The 14,923-nt window shown below is 38.9% G+C and overlaps 2 protein-coding genes across 2 annotated transcripts; one reads left to right on the top strand and one right to left on the bottom strand.

Moving 5' to 3' along the window:
* The first annotated feature begins 1,879 nt into the window (after positions 1–1,879).
* LOC135466581 (JNK1/MAPK8-associated membrane protein-like) lies at positions 1,880–6,929 on the top strand. Its single transcript, XM_064744137.1, has 7 exons — positions 1,880–1,967; positions 2,520–2,602; positions 2,896–3,050; positions 4,285–4,491; positions 4,937–5,106; positions 5,766–5,842; positions 6,701–6,929. The coding sequence occupies exons 2-7, from the start codon at positions 2,531–2,533 to the stop codon at positions 6,914–6,916; spliced, it is 897 nt and encodes a 298-aa protein (XP_064600207.1). The 5' UTR covers positions 1,880–1,967; positions 2,520–2,530; the 3' UTR covers positions 6,917–6,929.
* Positions 6,930–8,909: 1,980 nt separating this feature from the next.
* On the bottom strand, positions 8,910–12,089 carry LOC135466951 (uncharacterized). Its single transcript, XM_064744705.1, has 3 exons — positions 12,036–12,089; positions 9,490–9,645; positions 8,910–9,048 (listed from the first exon to the last, which is right to left on the bottom strand). The coding sequence occupies exons 1-3, from the start codon at positions 12,087–12,089 to the stop codon at positions 8,926–8,928; spliced, it is 333 nt and encodes a 110-aa protein (XP_064600775.1). The 3' UTR covers positions 8,910–8,925.
* Between the last annotated feature and the right edge of the window lie 2,834 nt (positions 12,090–14,923).

Here is a 14,923-nt window from a genome sequence, read left to right as displayed (position 1 = left end):
CATGGTGCATAACGTTATGCATGTCAAATCTGCCATGTGGCATTCCAGTGAAGCAGCACATTATATATGTCGACTGTGAAACCGGTCTTCCTAGAGAAAACACCAGAGTCGTTACATAAAATTACCAAAATAATGTGGAAAGCGAGTTTAAACTTTAGTTCCTGAATGCTTACCACGGTAAATTATTGGCAGATTTTTTAGACATTTGAATTAGAAGCCCTCGGTGAATGATTTGCAAGCTCAAGACAATATATACAAAATCAACTGTATGCATTCACCGATATATAACACCAATTGGTCCATTTCCTTATCTAATAAGACATACACAATTAATGGCCTTTCAAACTGCGAATCGTCGTGAGTTTCCCCCAGGCTCTGCCCGATTTCCTCCCACCATAATGCTGACAATCGTCTTGTAAGTGAAATATTCGCGTGCACGGCGCGAAACATCGATCAAATAAAAAAAACAGAAAAAAAATCATTCGCCCTTCCACTCTCTACTGGGAGCGGCAAGTAACCCATTAAGCAATGTGCCTCCTCCGAGACACACAAGCTGCCGATTCGATCCTGGCCTTGGAAAAGTAATCTGTGAATTCCTCTACCCTTACTGGCCGGGGGCTTGGATGACAGCAAGCGACCGACGGCCCTCGTGTGGTCTGTGTAACCTTATGTTTGAAAATGTGTACATTTGCGGGCAAGTTCATCAGTAACTTGATTGGTGCTTTATCCTGGACGCACTCCGGCTTTCACCACCCATAAAAAATTTCAGCCATCATATAAATGTAAAGGTATTGAAATGTAAAGGTGTTAAGCCACGATTAATCAATCTATTCCACGCTGTACTCTAATCACGGGCCGCATTACCACACTGAACGTCTCCATGCAGCTCTGAGATTGGTTGGTCATGTTCCCAATTTAGCTTCCACATTAACCATTATATCTGAAAGCTAAGCTGGTGTGTTTTGTACTTTCCATTACAGAAATACAAAACCCAGCATTCAACCTTTATAACCTGCTAACATATTTATCCAGCATCAAGTGAGGTGCTTCTGTACAACTCACTAATGGATGGAAAAGTAATGTATCAAAATCGGTTGTACTTAATTGCTTAGTAAAGCTTATGTCGAGTTGTACGACGTATGGTACAGAGAGAATGAGATGTCAGCAACTGTTCCAATTACACCGCTGTGATGATAGTCATCCCCAAGTTGGACGTTGAAAGTGATTGTACAAGCTTGGTGCTCTCGTAACTCACTTCCAGCTTGCATTCAAAGGTAAACATTTTTTTTTTCATTGTGTTGCTAGTACTCTAATGTAATAAACGAAATGGTGAAATTCAGCCCATGATACATTATTTCGATATTCCGATCTGTTGTCTTTCCCAGAGAACAGTCCCTATAGCTTGTCCGCTGACTGACCGTTGGAGGAGCAATCGCATCAGGGCTTCATTAAAACATTTAAAGTCCCCTCATTGCAATCCTAAAACGTTGCGACTGATAAACGAGTGGCTCCACGATTAAGAAAAGGCCAATTTTAGCATTCGGTCATTGAAACCTTAAACTAAGCTTCAAATTTACACATTTGCTTACTAGTTCAAACTTGTTGTTCACTTTGCCATTATCTGTGTGATTTATATGAAAACTGGAGGGTGGACATCCTTGTATTGTGAAAACATTTCTTCATTGTGCTAGCAGAATGAGCCAAATGGTGAAATTCAGCGCATGATGGCGTATTTCTAAGTTCGGATCAGTTGTCTTTCTCAGAGAAGTGTCCCTTGCTCGAATATACCAGAGCGCTGCTGGAGCGATCGCACCAGGGGGTATGACTTTAGAATTACCTCCCCTGATACTTCACGGAAACGATGTTCAAATAAAAAATGTCGGTCGACAGAGCTGCTACAGTCAGGTTGTTATCGTGTTTGGCTGTTTTTCTGTGTTTAACCTGTAATATCGGAGCAACAGAGGATGGTAAGAACTATTAGCGCAAATATATATACACTGTATTAATACTGATCACAGATAATACGAAGGCAATATTTGCCATGCCAGACCTGGTTAGAAACAACAACAACGCCAGGTTAATTTATGATTGATCAACACACGCCAACAGCAGCAGTTTGCAAAATTTTTATTGAATGTTTAAGACAGCAAAGATTTACTTAGTGAAAGTAGTGGCTCAGGATCTTAACAGTCTAGTACTCTTAATTCCTATAAATATTATTTTTAAAAAGTGTGGCGTCAAGCAGCATTAAAGAAAACAAATAAATAACTACATCTTCAGATGCACTTAAAAAGCTGTTCAAAGCAAAATTTAAAGGTTTAAGCAATTCTAGCTATGGAGGAGTTAACTATCAACATGTCTTTGATTGTTTCGTCACCAGCAACTTGACAACTGGGGTGGATGGAACAGTCAGAATCAGGCAAAATGTAACATTTGAAGAAAGTTAAGCTTTTGGTGAAATATAGTACTTTGCATTCATTTGTGTAACACGTATATGTGAATGTTGTTTGATGTGACAGATGCGGTGAAGATGCCCACAAAGTGTCCTGGCATATATTGTGGACGAACAGCATATGAAAATGGATCTTACAGTGTTTGTGGGGTAGTATATAAGTTTTTCCTCATTATGTTCATGTTAGATATTTGAGCGAAAAAACAAAGGATATGATCGTCCAGAAAGAAATTAAGAAACATATGAATTTAAAGATGTCTTATTTATTATTTTGTTTTAATATTCGTTTTATAGACAAATATGATGAGATCAAGTAATTGATCAAAATATTTAAATACATTAATAGCATATATCAATTACAAGGTATAAATGGCCAGAGAATATATCATGTTAATCAGCATTGACAATATAATGTAAATGTCATCTGATCTTTACCCTTGTAGGCCTGTCCACGAGGCTCTAAGCCTAACGAGCATTCCCTTTGTGAAGCCTGTCATGACAGTCCCTCCTTCTATGACTGGCTGTACTTAGGCTTTATGGCAGTACTGTCTCTCTTACTTCACTGGTTCTTCATTGACTTCACCAATAAGCGCAAAAGGTTGGTAAAAGGGTCCTGATGTTTTTTTAGAACACCACAATCTTCAATGTCTCTAGAAAAACTTGGCTCCTTAAAGAATCATTCACTTGTAGCCAAAGGCTTTGTTCCAGTGACTGAAATAATTTGTGAACAATCTGGCATGAGACATAAATTTGTCCTTCATAGGAATTTTTTAATAACTTATTTAATTGATTGGCTTGAAGTGGAAAAGTTCTTAAGTATAATGGCATGAAACAAAATCAAATAACTAAATAAGTATACAAAGCCAAGCAGGTTTATGAGTGAAGGGTAGTAGGCAGAGCATCTCCCCTGGTATCTGACAAAACTGATGAGTTACACATGGTATAAAATCCACACGTGAGCAACCTTTCCTGTCTTAAAGAGCTACTTTGCTGTCAAAACATCTGTATCTTAAAAGCAAGGTGTATTGATAAAGACTAGGTTAGTCTGAATTGTTTTCCTAAATTGTGAAAATATTGCAGCAAATTAAAACCGATATTGGATGTTTCATCAGAGTATATGGAAACAAAACATTTCTGTCCCTTCCACTTTGCCTGGTGTGACGTCACCCACGAACACATGACGTCATCAATCACTGATGTATATCCACAAATGACGCTGCCCTTTCAAACGTTCTTGACGTCATCCCAGCATAAATGCTTTACTCAAGGTCACATCTGCCTGATCCGACGTCATACAGGGAATATTATTATGTCACATCAGGAAAATTTTACGGACACAGCCAAAATTATGCTTTTCAAGGAATCTTGAGTTATATGGGTTAAATGTCCTGTTGAAAAAATTCTAGTGAAACATGGTGTTAGGCTTACTCCGTAGGATTTCTTTCATGTCATTGTAATGTTTCGACGCAATTTGTTTTCTGACCAGAGTGGCACTTTAAGCATTTCACATGCTGGCATTAAACAGTTACCCTAAATGACTATAAATTTCATCCATGACATCCATTTCATTCTATTGAGTTTGGAAAGGTGTTTTAAGATTTATTTGGAACATGGGATGATATTCTACTACAAAATTGTAAGTTTCAGCACCAATAGTTGGTGACATTTATGTGCCGCTAAATGTGCACATTTGTGGGCTCAATTTTAGGTCATTTAGGGTGGCCTCATCAGTCGAAGGCTAGTGGTCTAAACTGAGGCAGTGTGGATAACAGTTAAGTCTTGTTGCCCATATCCTATCCCCTATGCATGTTTGTTCCCATTTGTTCATGTAGCCGAGCATTGGTGGTCCTTCATGTGTCAGCTGTGACGGAGAGCGTCCTTTCAGCTATCATCACCCTGCTCCTGGCTCGACCAATGGGAACGCTTGCGGTGGAGTCGTGTTCTGTGAATAAGTTGTCAGACTGGTACACGATGATGTACAACCCCACCCCAAACTACACCACTACACTTCACTGTACCCAGGAGATTGTCTACCCCCTGTAAGTCTGTAACACAGGCTCTAAAGTAGCTTGGTTTGGATTTTACACTGCATACATGATATCAAATTTACATATTGCGTAAAATTCGACCTTTACCTGATTAAGCCTTCTGTCTTCATTTCTGCCATTTGTTTGCCCATTAATATATTTTTGTTGTTGGCTACAAAATTTTTCAGGCTTTTCTAAAGCTTGAAATTAAAGTTCATGGAACTCTTCAAACCTTACACAGGTAGAGAGAAAAACATCACTAAATCAGGATACAAGTATTCATGGCTGTGGGCAAGAAGTACAGGCATGTATTTTATATATTTTTATTTTTTGGATGCTACAGTAGTTAAATTATATTCAAGCATATATGTTCTATAAATTCTTTTCCTTTAATATAGCTGATGTAACATGCTTTGTGATAGTTTTGTGCAGGTACGTTCTGTTTTGTATGTTCCAGGTACACTATAGTGATGGTCTACTATGCGTTTTGCTTGATCTTCCTGATGCTGGTTCGGCCAGTAATCTCACACATGTTCATGGATGGGCGTGGCACCAAGTCTATATACGCTGCTCTCTACTTCCTGCCTATTCTGGTGGTAATCCAAGCCGTATTTGCAGGACTGTTGTGTGAGTTAATGTAATTAACAGAGAAATAGAAATACACGAGTATTACTGATCAAATTCACAAATGAAATTCAGGACATTTTGGAGGAAAAGACTCTGGATGGTTGTGGTTAGTGTGTGTGCCTCATGTGAGAGTTTAGGCGGACTAACACCTGGCCTGTGTATACCAGGGTATAAAAATGGTATTTCTATTTACACTTTCTTTTCTTAGCAGTTTAACGGCTGAATGTGTCAGCCCTGGGTAAACCATCTACCTTTGGCAAATTACTGACCAACTTTCGGATGTGTACACGATATTTGTCTGTGCAAACGTCCACAAAGACGTCATCAACTGCTCATTGTCATCAAGGCCACTGTGTACCAGGAGAGCAGGGGAATGTACAAATTTCCTGTCCAAGACTAGAATTGAACCCACACTTCAATCATGTCAGCATGATTCTGATCAATGTTAATGACATGTTCATTATCGCGGTGGGGGTAAAAAATTGTGATACAGACCGTGATATTAGTAGAAGTAAGTAATGTTACAGTGAGATCTGAAGTGAAGTGTACAGTACTTGATTAAACTGCAAGCAGATTACCTTAGTTCAAATTTGTATTGATGTACTTGTAGGTCATATTTGTGTGTTTGCCTTTATTGGAGATATCTACCTGTTTTGCAGATTATGCTTTTCCCTACATAGTTCTAGTCGTATCCACTATCACCTGTGCTATACACCTGGCTTACTTCAAAGAGCAGGTGAGTTAGATGTGAGATGAAATGAGACTCTACTAATCTGCTTGTACCTATATTTTACTTATTTATTTGATTGGTGTTTTACGCCGTACTCAAGAATATTTCACTTATACAACGGTGGACAGCATTATGGTGGGAGGAAACCAGGCAGAGCGCGGGAAACCCACGACCATTCGCAGGTTGCTGACAGACCTTCCCAGTTATGGCCGGAAGCCAGCACGAGCTGGACTTGAACTCACAGCGGCGACCGCATTGGTGAGAGACTCCTGGGTCATTAAGCTGTGCTAACCAACTGAGCCACGGAGGCCTCCTGTACCTATATACATATATATATGTGTGTGTGTGTGTATATATATGTATTGTTTTATTATTATCTGCGAGTCACTAGACTAAGAATGAGCTTCTACATCTTCATAAAACAGAATGTTATTTGCACAAACACCTGTATATTCAATGGCAAGCACAAATCCGTTGGTGGGATGGTGATATTTACTAGTATTAAAGGAAAAATCATTCCAATTTTAAAATGAAGAGAGCATTAAGAGAAAGCCCTTGAAAATTGTATCTAAAGATTATTAATTTGGTCCATAAAGTCCTTAAAGTCACAGTCAACACAATCCATTGCATTCCATTCAGTGAAAAAAAAAATAAATGAAAAAAAGGTAAAGGTATTTTCAGATACAGTTTACAGTGGTATTTCCGATGGTGTTTACTTCACTTTTAGCTATGGCAAAGCAGCTCTGAAAGTTGATTGTTCTTCTTCCATTGTTGACATATCTTTTAACATGTTGCAGCTATTACAATTTTGTGGTTGCTACGTTTTCTTTCCCTTTAAGTGCATTGTTTTGGGATATTTTTCAGAATATCAAGGATATCCTCCATGACATTGTGAAAAGTCCCCGTAATCTGACCATCCTGCTGGGGCACTGGATGCTTCACGCATTTGGAATTGTGGCCGTGACAGAGTTGCGAGACCCAGGCTTTCACTCCCTGTTCATCATGCTCGTGCCCTTCCCTGCCCTCTTCTACATCCTGACAGTCCGCTTTACAGACCCTGACCACCTAGACACGGTGTGAGGAAGGTACCGGTCAGCCAGTCTTCTGGCTTAATGATAATTCTGTATGGGTTTGAGTGTATAGAGGGAGCTTCACACAGGTTACCTAGTTCAGCTTTGGCTTCCACACCATGCCCGTATATGGCAGCCAATATCAGGTGACCTCTGACGGTTAGAACGTCTGTCCAATAGCCAAAGTTTGGTGAAGTTGTCAGCTGTAATAATTGATGACTGAACATACTCTGTTGGCTTATTTAGCCCAGCAGGCGAGGGTTACCCGTGGAGAAGTAGGGGAGACAACAGGACTGTGAAGGCTCATAGTCTGAAAATCCACATGGGCAGCATGATAATGGCCACTTATTGGCCTGAGGTGAAGAGAATGTTAACTGTTCCTCTTTGTTATGAGTGACAGACTTTAATACTGACATGTTCCTCATTTGTTCAGATGTTGCCAACTTTACGTGCGTACATGTAGACTGTTCAGGTGGTGTGATTGTATCCCTCGTTTCAGGAGGTTTTAATGGTTGATTGCATATATCTAGTTGATTTGATGTTTGCAGTAAACTATCATATACACGACTTCATGAACCAATGTCAAGACAATATCCAGTTTCAACACAAACAATAATTCAGTTAGCAGTGTTAGAGCAGGCCAGACAAGTATCATAGCATTTGATAAATTATGTGTAGCAAGGGATGCCAAAAAGACTGAACTGAGCTTGATTATTTTGATTAAAACTGTAAAAGTGGACAGTTTATTAACTGTGTGTGGTTAAAACACAACAGGTAAAATGTTTTTACAAGCATTTGTGATAAGTTGTGAGAATTTGACAAATATGCATGTATGAAGTTTATGTGGCATTATAAAACAATAACTGAATTCCACCATGTAAACCATGGCACACTCAATAATTGATGTTGATGTGTTGTTTGTGTTCTGACCGACAGGTTTAAAATTAGAGCAAATGCCAGTATCGGAAAGCAGCTAACTTCCCTTGGATTCAAACTCTTAGTGTTTTCCATCTAGTACAGAATTTGTTGTGGGTAGTACTTTATTTATTTGATTGGGGTTTTATGCCATACTCAAGAATATTAGCAAACAACCACACAATGCCATCTGCTAAATGGTCAACCAGCACCAAGAGGCTATATTTACAATCCAGCTGTAAAAACGTTTACCCTTGTATTGACCTAGTTCACCTTTGGTTCTTTTATTCTTCAAAACTGCTTGGATGTAATGTATCCGACCTTTGCGATTTAAAGAACTTATTGTGATCAGTCTTAGCCAAGCTGTATGTTCCACCAACTGGTTAAGTGAATTTTAAGATTGTGTGTTATGTCTGCTTAACATAACAAGTTGGACGTGGAAGGAACATGTGTTATAGCAAAATCTTTTATTCACAACATCTATACAAGGCAAAGAACTCCATATAACACATAAAGATCTGAGTCAACACATGACGTTATTTCACTTTAACAATTTACAGCAGGTCTAAAATGAAAACACAAATAAGTTTATTATTAAAAAATGATAAGACTTTAAACATGCACAGCATATTTATTTCGCATCTTAATCCGACATCATGAAGTCACTATGCCATTAAAACTGGCTACAATGGCATTTACCTTTTAACAATGCCTAATCAGCTCTCTGACAAAAGTCACTGATCACAAATGAAGAGAATAAATGCCTGAACCCTTGTCGCAAATTCCACAACAGATAAACTGCTTCAAGTCTGTGTGTGCCTTGGAGATTATATATACATGTACACTGTACACACATCCCTATCGTAGTATACAATTTAGTGGTCTAAATCCACTTATATTCCATACAAATTTAAAAACATTTCAGTCACCATTTAATGCAAAATGAGAAAGGTACAACAAGGAAATCGCCATCAAAGTAATGCCAAGACAATACATCCTCAATACCACACTTCACCTTGGGAAATCTGCAACACAACAGCTGCTATTGGTCCACACATATTCTGAAACAGTCAAGCTACTTTCCTTGTGCACAAGTTAGCACAACTACAACTTTTCTACTTCTTCGGCGAAATGCTGGATCTGTCGAGCAACTTCCTTGGCTAATACATCCTTAGTGGCTTTTGGATGATCCTTGACATACTTGCAGATGGACAATATTGTCTGGTTCTGGCAAATACAAACAACCTATCTCATAATCATGATTTACTCACAGCAGTTGTACAGTACTGGAAAGTATACACTGAAATATTGTTCCTTGAAATAATGGAGCTAGGTGGCATTAGAATATGGCCAGCTGCAGTATTCAGATTTCTGCAAAATATTAGTTTTACTTCAGTGGACAGTAGTATGTATGTCTGTAAACAAGATACAACTTACACATACCTTAATTCCTCAATCTTTTCTCAAGTTATTTTTACATTTATTTTTTATCTTTTTGCAATTTTTCATTTGATTTTGCACACAAAACTACATTAGTAAGACTGGCCAATTTCATGGCTTCAGAAAAAGTATAATTTTAACAGTCAACAAAGAATGCCTTCAGAATAATTTTGAGACAACAGTTTGCACACATGACTAAAAATGATATTGACTAGTAATGGCACCAACCCGTAATGCGTCCAGTTCTCGCTGACCACTGACTCTCTGCCATAGCTCATAACCCACTCGTAACTGAGTCAAGTTCTCCATGAGCTTTTTTGACTCGTCACTTCCTTGTAACCAGCCTAATGTAGCTATCTGAAGAAGAATGGAACAGTTAGAATTCTATCCTGTAATCAGCATGTGCATGTCTGATAATGAAGAGAAACAACAACAACAAAGAAGAAAATAAAACATTAGTCGGCTAATCTGAATACCTGCTTTTTGATTATGATGATGTTTTCCCTCATCTGCTAATCAAACTAACTCCTTCTGGAAAGAAAAAGAGAGCTAGAAGCTTCCTCAATTGTAAGTGCCTTGCTCTCTTCCTTCCAAAGTCAGTTGGTTAAACCGATGGACTTTTAATTTAATTGAGCTTCAACATACATAGACAAGCTCTATCTTGGCTCAGATGATGAACACGCTGCCTTGCCCTTCAGCAATGCTGTGTTAGAATTCAGCTCCTGCTGTTTCAGCTGTGGTTTCCAGTCAGGAGTTTAGTCAGGTTGGTAGTGAAGGTCAGTGGTTTACTCCAGGCGCTTGGTTTCCTTACGCCTAGTCTAGCTCTGTAGGACTGTGATTACATTTACATAAAACTGGTGGAAATTAGACCAACTGGGGGCCTCCGTGGCTCAGTCGGTTAGCGCGCTAGCACAGCGTAATGACCCAGGAGTCTCTCATCAATGCGGTCGCTGTGAGTTCAAGTCCAGCTCATGCTGGCTTCCTCTCCGGCCGTAGGTGGGAAGGTCTGTCAGCAACCTGCGGATGGTCGTGGGTTTCACCCGGGCTCTGCTCGGTTTCCTCCCACCATAATGCTGGCCGCCGTCATATAAGTGAAATATTCTTGAGTACGGCGTAAAACACCAATCAAAAAAAAAAAAAAAAATTAGACCAACTGCCACATTTCAGCACATACTCCTCACAGCACATACAGGGGAGATAACTACTGACACTACTAACAGTAAGCAAGTTTTGTGCACAGTACCTGAACCTTTGCTACATGTACCTCCCCTGTTCTTACAACATAGGGTTCAGTACTGGTTACCTCCATTGCTCAGTCTGCCCCCGTTTCATTGGTTAAGATATTCTCTATCTCTAAAGGTGCTAAATTCAATAGCATAAACAATTTAATAGGGAGAGTGCAATCGCTTGATATTTCTCCTGTCAGAAGCATTACTGTTCTATTATAACACATGTGCCAGGAGACTGGTTTTCGCAGGGAGGGAATATCTTCTAAGTTTGACATGTGATGGATATGTAGGCCTATGTGAGCATGACTGGCTTTAAAAGCATGACAAGCCCACAGAAAGTAATTGAGGCAGGTTTTCCTTCTCAAGGTAGGGAATACTTTCAAAAATGAGATATTTTCTGTATCTCAATGTCCACTACAGCAATGTAATGCAAACACTCATATTTCAAACAATCTACCCTTTTGGACTGAAGGAAATTAAAGAAAGAAATCTGCCAACAACAGCCATTCCAAGAGCTACCACAGAGGCAGCGGTGTGTGCTTGACCCTGTATGTAAATCGGGTCAAGCGTTTGAACTATTGTACATTAAGAAATCTTTACAGTGATCAATGTTGATTATAGGTAGGTGCAAGGTCATTACTGGTGAGGCTGATCCTAAACACTTTGCTCATGTGTGTCAAAAGGTTAAACTTGAGTGTGTAATTTATTTATTTATTTGGTATTTAACGCTGTACTCAAGAATATTTCAATCATACGACGGCAGTCAGCATTATAGTGGGAGGAAATCGAGCACAGCCAGGGGGAAACCCACGACTATCTGAAGGTTGCTGACAACACAAAAAAAGTGTTTTGATTCTCACAGATCACAAGTATCTCTATCATGAGTAGGCCTATGTCTGATCTAACTACAAAAAAAACAGCCTGTTTTGAAGCAAGCAACATTCTGAGAAAGTGGCTAAGGGTATAGACAATTATTTTTCTTACTCTGACTGGTCCTGTATGTTATACCCTAGGAGTGGTTTCTGATTAAATCGCAAAAAAAAGATCAAATCAGATCGGCGTTGTTGTTGCAGCACGTTACACAATATAATTCTATTCTGAATGACACTAGCAATGTTCTCTGAGAGAAACAACTATAATCTGGAATGGGTTTGAGAGTGTTTACTGGCTGAAATGTATTACATAACCAGTGACAACAAAGAAAAAGATAACTTGGTCGGGTACAGGTAGAGCCTTGGACACTTGGCCTCAGATACAGGTGGGGCTAGAACAGGTAGGTCGGACAAGCTATCTTAGAACTTTAAAACAGCACACTTACCTGGGTGCACTAGCCTAATGAATTAGACGTTGTATGCTGACGATACATACAACGTCTCATTCATCAGGACAGGGTGCATCTACAAGATGGGGTAATCTTCTCACAGAATTTCGCAATGCAAGTTAAGTTATGTTAGGGCTGAGCGTTCTACGTATGTGCTAAAAACCAATTTAGTATACTATAATATATCAAAAGCTAACTGGAGTATAAAAACATGGAACACTTGCCTGTTGAAGTAAATCGGCATTGTTAAGTCCCCAACTCGAGTCTATAGATTCCATGATTGCTCCTTGACTAAAACAATCAGTTTTCCAGCAGCAAAGGTCTGACAGAATTTGTTTCCTTGTTGTCGAAAGCTACCTCGAACACAAACGATTGCCCCTTAAGGGGAGTAACTCTGCACTGTCTGGCGTGTTCGGTGGAGTTCTGGTATGTCGACATTTCCTCCTTACGTATGGCTAACAACAACGCCTTAAATTACGCTAAGAAGAACATGTTTAAAATACAAACAGTTTTTTTCGTGTATTTCAGGCGATAAATGTACGCAGAGCCTAAACCTCGGTCCCAGAAGTGTATTGTGAGCTAACCATCCACTTCGTTTTTCAAAGTGCTACTCCAGCTACATAGAGTTTCAAGAGATGCTGTATGTATACTGTTGGTCTTTGCATTGTTTTCATGTGTTTGTATAATAAATGTGATGTCAACACAGCATTTTGGGCAACTCTAGACCTGTGGCGTTTAATATATTGCACTAAACAATTAACATCACCCAATTCTGCTGCAGCCATGGTGCTAGCTGGGATAAAGATAAATCCGTCCATCTTAATCCCGGGTGCTAGAGGGCATGTAATTTGCCAATATTTAAGCATTTACATGAACAGTTAGAATAACAAGAGGCCGTATTTCACCTATTGTGACTGTGCATTTGCCAACTATCATACTGTTGCCGCTGCACCGGTTTTACTGTCTATATTCTTTTAAATGAAAGAATCAACAAAATGTAAATATCCTGGGCAACGTGAAATTTTGATATTAATTATGAATAACTGTAATCAAAGAAGCTATGGATGCACCTTTAATAGCCTTGGCTGTCGGATTTAATACTAGTATATGTATATGAACTTGACAATACTTAACTTTTGATGCCAAATAATATTGGAAACTGTATCTTTTTGTTCTATTTTATAATCAGTAAAATGTTTTGGTTTTCCAGCCTCTCGCAGATGAAAAGAAGAGTAAATAATGGATAGAACTATGTCTGTATGGAAACTTCCCATGTATGAAATATGGATGAGTGCTGCCCCAAACACAAACGTATGAAACAAGTGATGTAAAACAAGATGGAAATTTCATGTAGGTATTGGAAATTAATGGACAAGAACTCTCTAAGATAGTGATCTGGTTGAATTAAAATATATAAGTTTGGTTCAACTTTATTTTCACATACAGGAAACGGCCAACTTGGGCTAAAAGTGTGATGAAGACACATCATTATGACCGGCCCAAAATGTGCACAAACCACAAGCGTCTCACATTACAAAGGTAACCCTGAGTTTCGTGATTCTTCTCTGATTAGTTTTCAAAGACAGGAGAAAATTACAGAATACCCGACCACAAGAAAAAAAAACGCGATCACTAAATAATAGGCTACCCGTTCTATTTTCTAGAGGTGGCGTCATATTTTATGAGCTGCTTGTCATAAAACAGTCTTTTCGTCCTGTACAAAACTCAAATCAATGTTACCTTGGTTACGTGAGACGCTTGTAGTTGGTGCACATTGTGATCTACCATATTGATGTGGTTCCATCTGTGCATCTGTTTCGGTCCGTGGGTCACGTTTTCCATAAGTTTCTCATATCTTGAAAACCGTTTACAGAAGAAACATGGAACTCATTGTTCTCTGTTTATGTGTGCGTACATGTGTCCGTTAGTTGACGTTTTAAAATCCAATTAGGCATTAGGTGAATATAAGCCTATACATTCAATCCAGTTTAACGAGTAATCGTTTGAGTGAATAGAAACCCAAGACAATCAGTACAAATGTAGAAGGTATATGTTTATTCAACTTTTTCATACTAAAAAAAAAGATAAAGTAGCATACGACAATATTTCATATATATATATATATATATAAGCGTGCAGCCACCAATCATTATTTCAGTGTACTGACTTCAGTTGACATGATCTTAGCTTAGACTTATTCATCAGTATGGTATATCATTACAGTGTTCACACTTAACGACATGATTTTAATCAGGTCCTGATGAACTACTTTTACAGTATAATATACCGATAATATAGCGTCTACTCCTGTATCTACAGCATATGGAAACTTTCGTCATCTAAATCATCTTCATCAATCATATTCACGTTGGAATTGGATGGGGACAGATTGACAATCACACAAGAATCGTCTCTCAGTTTCGCTCTAGGGGGTGACTCCACCACTTGTCCCTCTAACATGGCCACTCGTCGTTTCTTCTTTCCCGCTTTATTCCCTGTTTCGACGTGGCAATGGCGGCGCTCTGCGTGCCAAGTGAGCAACAAACCGGCGAGATTTTCTACCAGCATAACCCTGCGCGCAACACAGTACAAAATCCATGAAACAGAATCACGTGAAATATGGATGTTATATATAGATAAAGTTACAAATTACTTTGTCATATAATCTATACTGTAAGTGTACAGTGGAGAGTATATAGCCCAATTTCCGTCAGATAGACCTCACGCGGAATACACTAATGAATAAGTTTATATATGTCCATCGCCATTTGGTTTCTCTCCCATTTAGTCGAAAATCAAATTTCCCAATAGGGCAAAGTTTACTTCACCAGAGTATTAATTTCGTCAATATTAAGCGCTTAAAACTATTCTCGTTTATAGGCGAACGAATGCTGTAAGCAAATGAGCTATATGGTGTCGTCATCGTGTGAGGTAAACGCTCATATTACAGACCGATACGTCCTGTATGGTGTGACATTTTCCTTTAGCAAAATGTTTGAACCGACAATTCGTTGTACATTGTACTTCATATCAAGCACCATCAGAAATGTTTTTCTCTAGTGACTAGATTACAGTTTGCAGGCATCCAAGCAATATGGAAGACGCCAGGTTG

The sequence above is a fragment of the Liolophura sinensis genome, chromosome 6 (genome assembly GCF_032854445.1).
Source record: "Liolophura sinensis isolate JHLJ2023 chromosome 6, CUHK_Ljap_v2, whole genome shotgun sequence".
Taxonomy (NCBI): domain Eukaryota; kingdom Metazoa; phylum Mollusca; class Polyplacophora; order Chitonida; family Chitonidae; genus Liolophura; species Liolophura sinensis.
The sequence above is the reverse complement of the archived record's forward strand: the minus strand, read 5'-3'. Positions and strand labels throughout refer to the sequence as shown.

Bases quoted from the DNA above. Each gene is read 5' to 3' on its own strand.
- LOC135466581 (XM_064744137.1), top strand. From the start codon at position 2,531: ATGCCCACAAAGTGTCCTGGCATATATTGTGGACGAACAGCATATGAA. The intron at 4,492-4,936 runs GTAAGTCTGTAA...TGTATGTTCCAG, and splicing joins CAGGAGATTGTCTACCCCCT to GTACACTATAGTGATGGTCT. The intron at 5,843-6,700 runs GTGAGTTAGATG...GATATTTTTCAG, and splicing joins TGGCTTACTTCAAAGAGCAG to AATATCAAGGATATCCTCCA.
- LOC135466951 (XM_064744705.1), bottom strand. From the start codon at position 12,089: ATGGAATCTATAGACTCGAGTTGGGGACTTAACAATGCCGATTTACTT. The intron at 9,646-12,035 runs GCAAGTGTTCCA...ATTACAGGATAG, and splicing joins ATGCCGATTTACTTCAACAG to AATTCTAACTGTTCCATTCT. The intron at 9,049-9,489 runs GTTGGTGCCATT...TGTATTTGCCAG, and splicing joins GAGAACTGGACGCATTACGG to AACCAGACAATATTGTCCAT.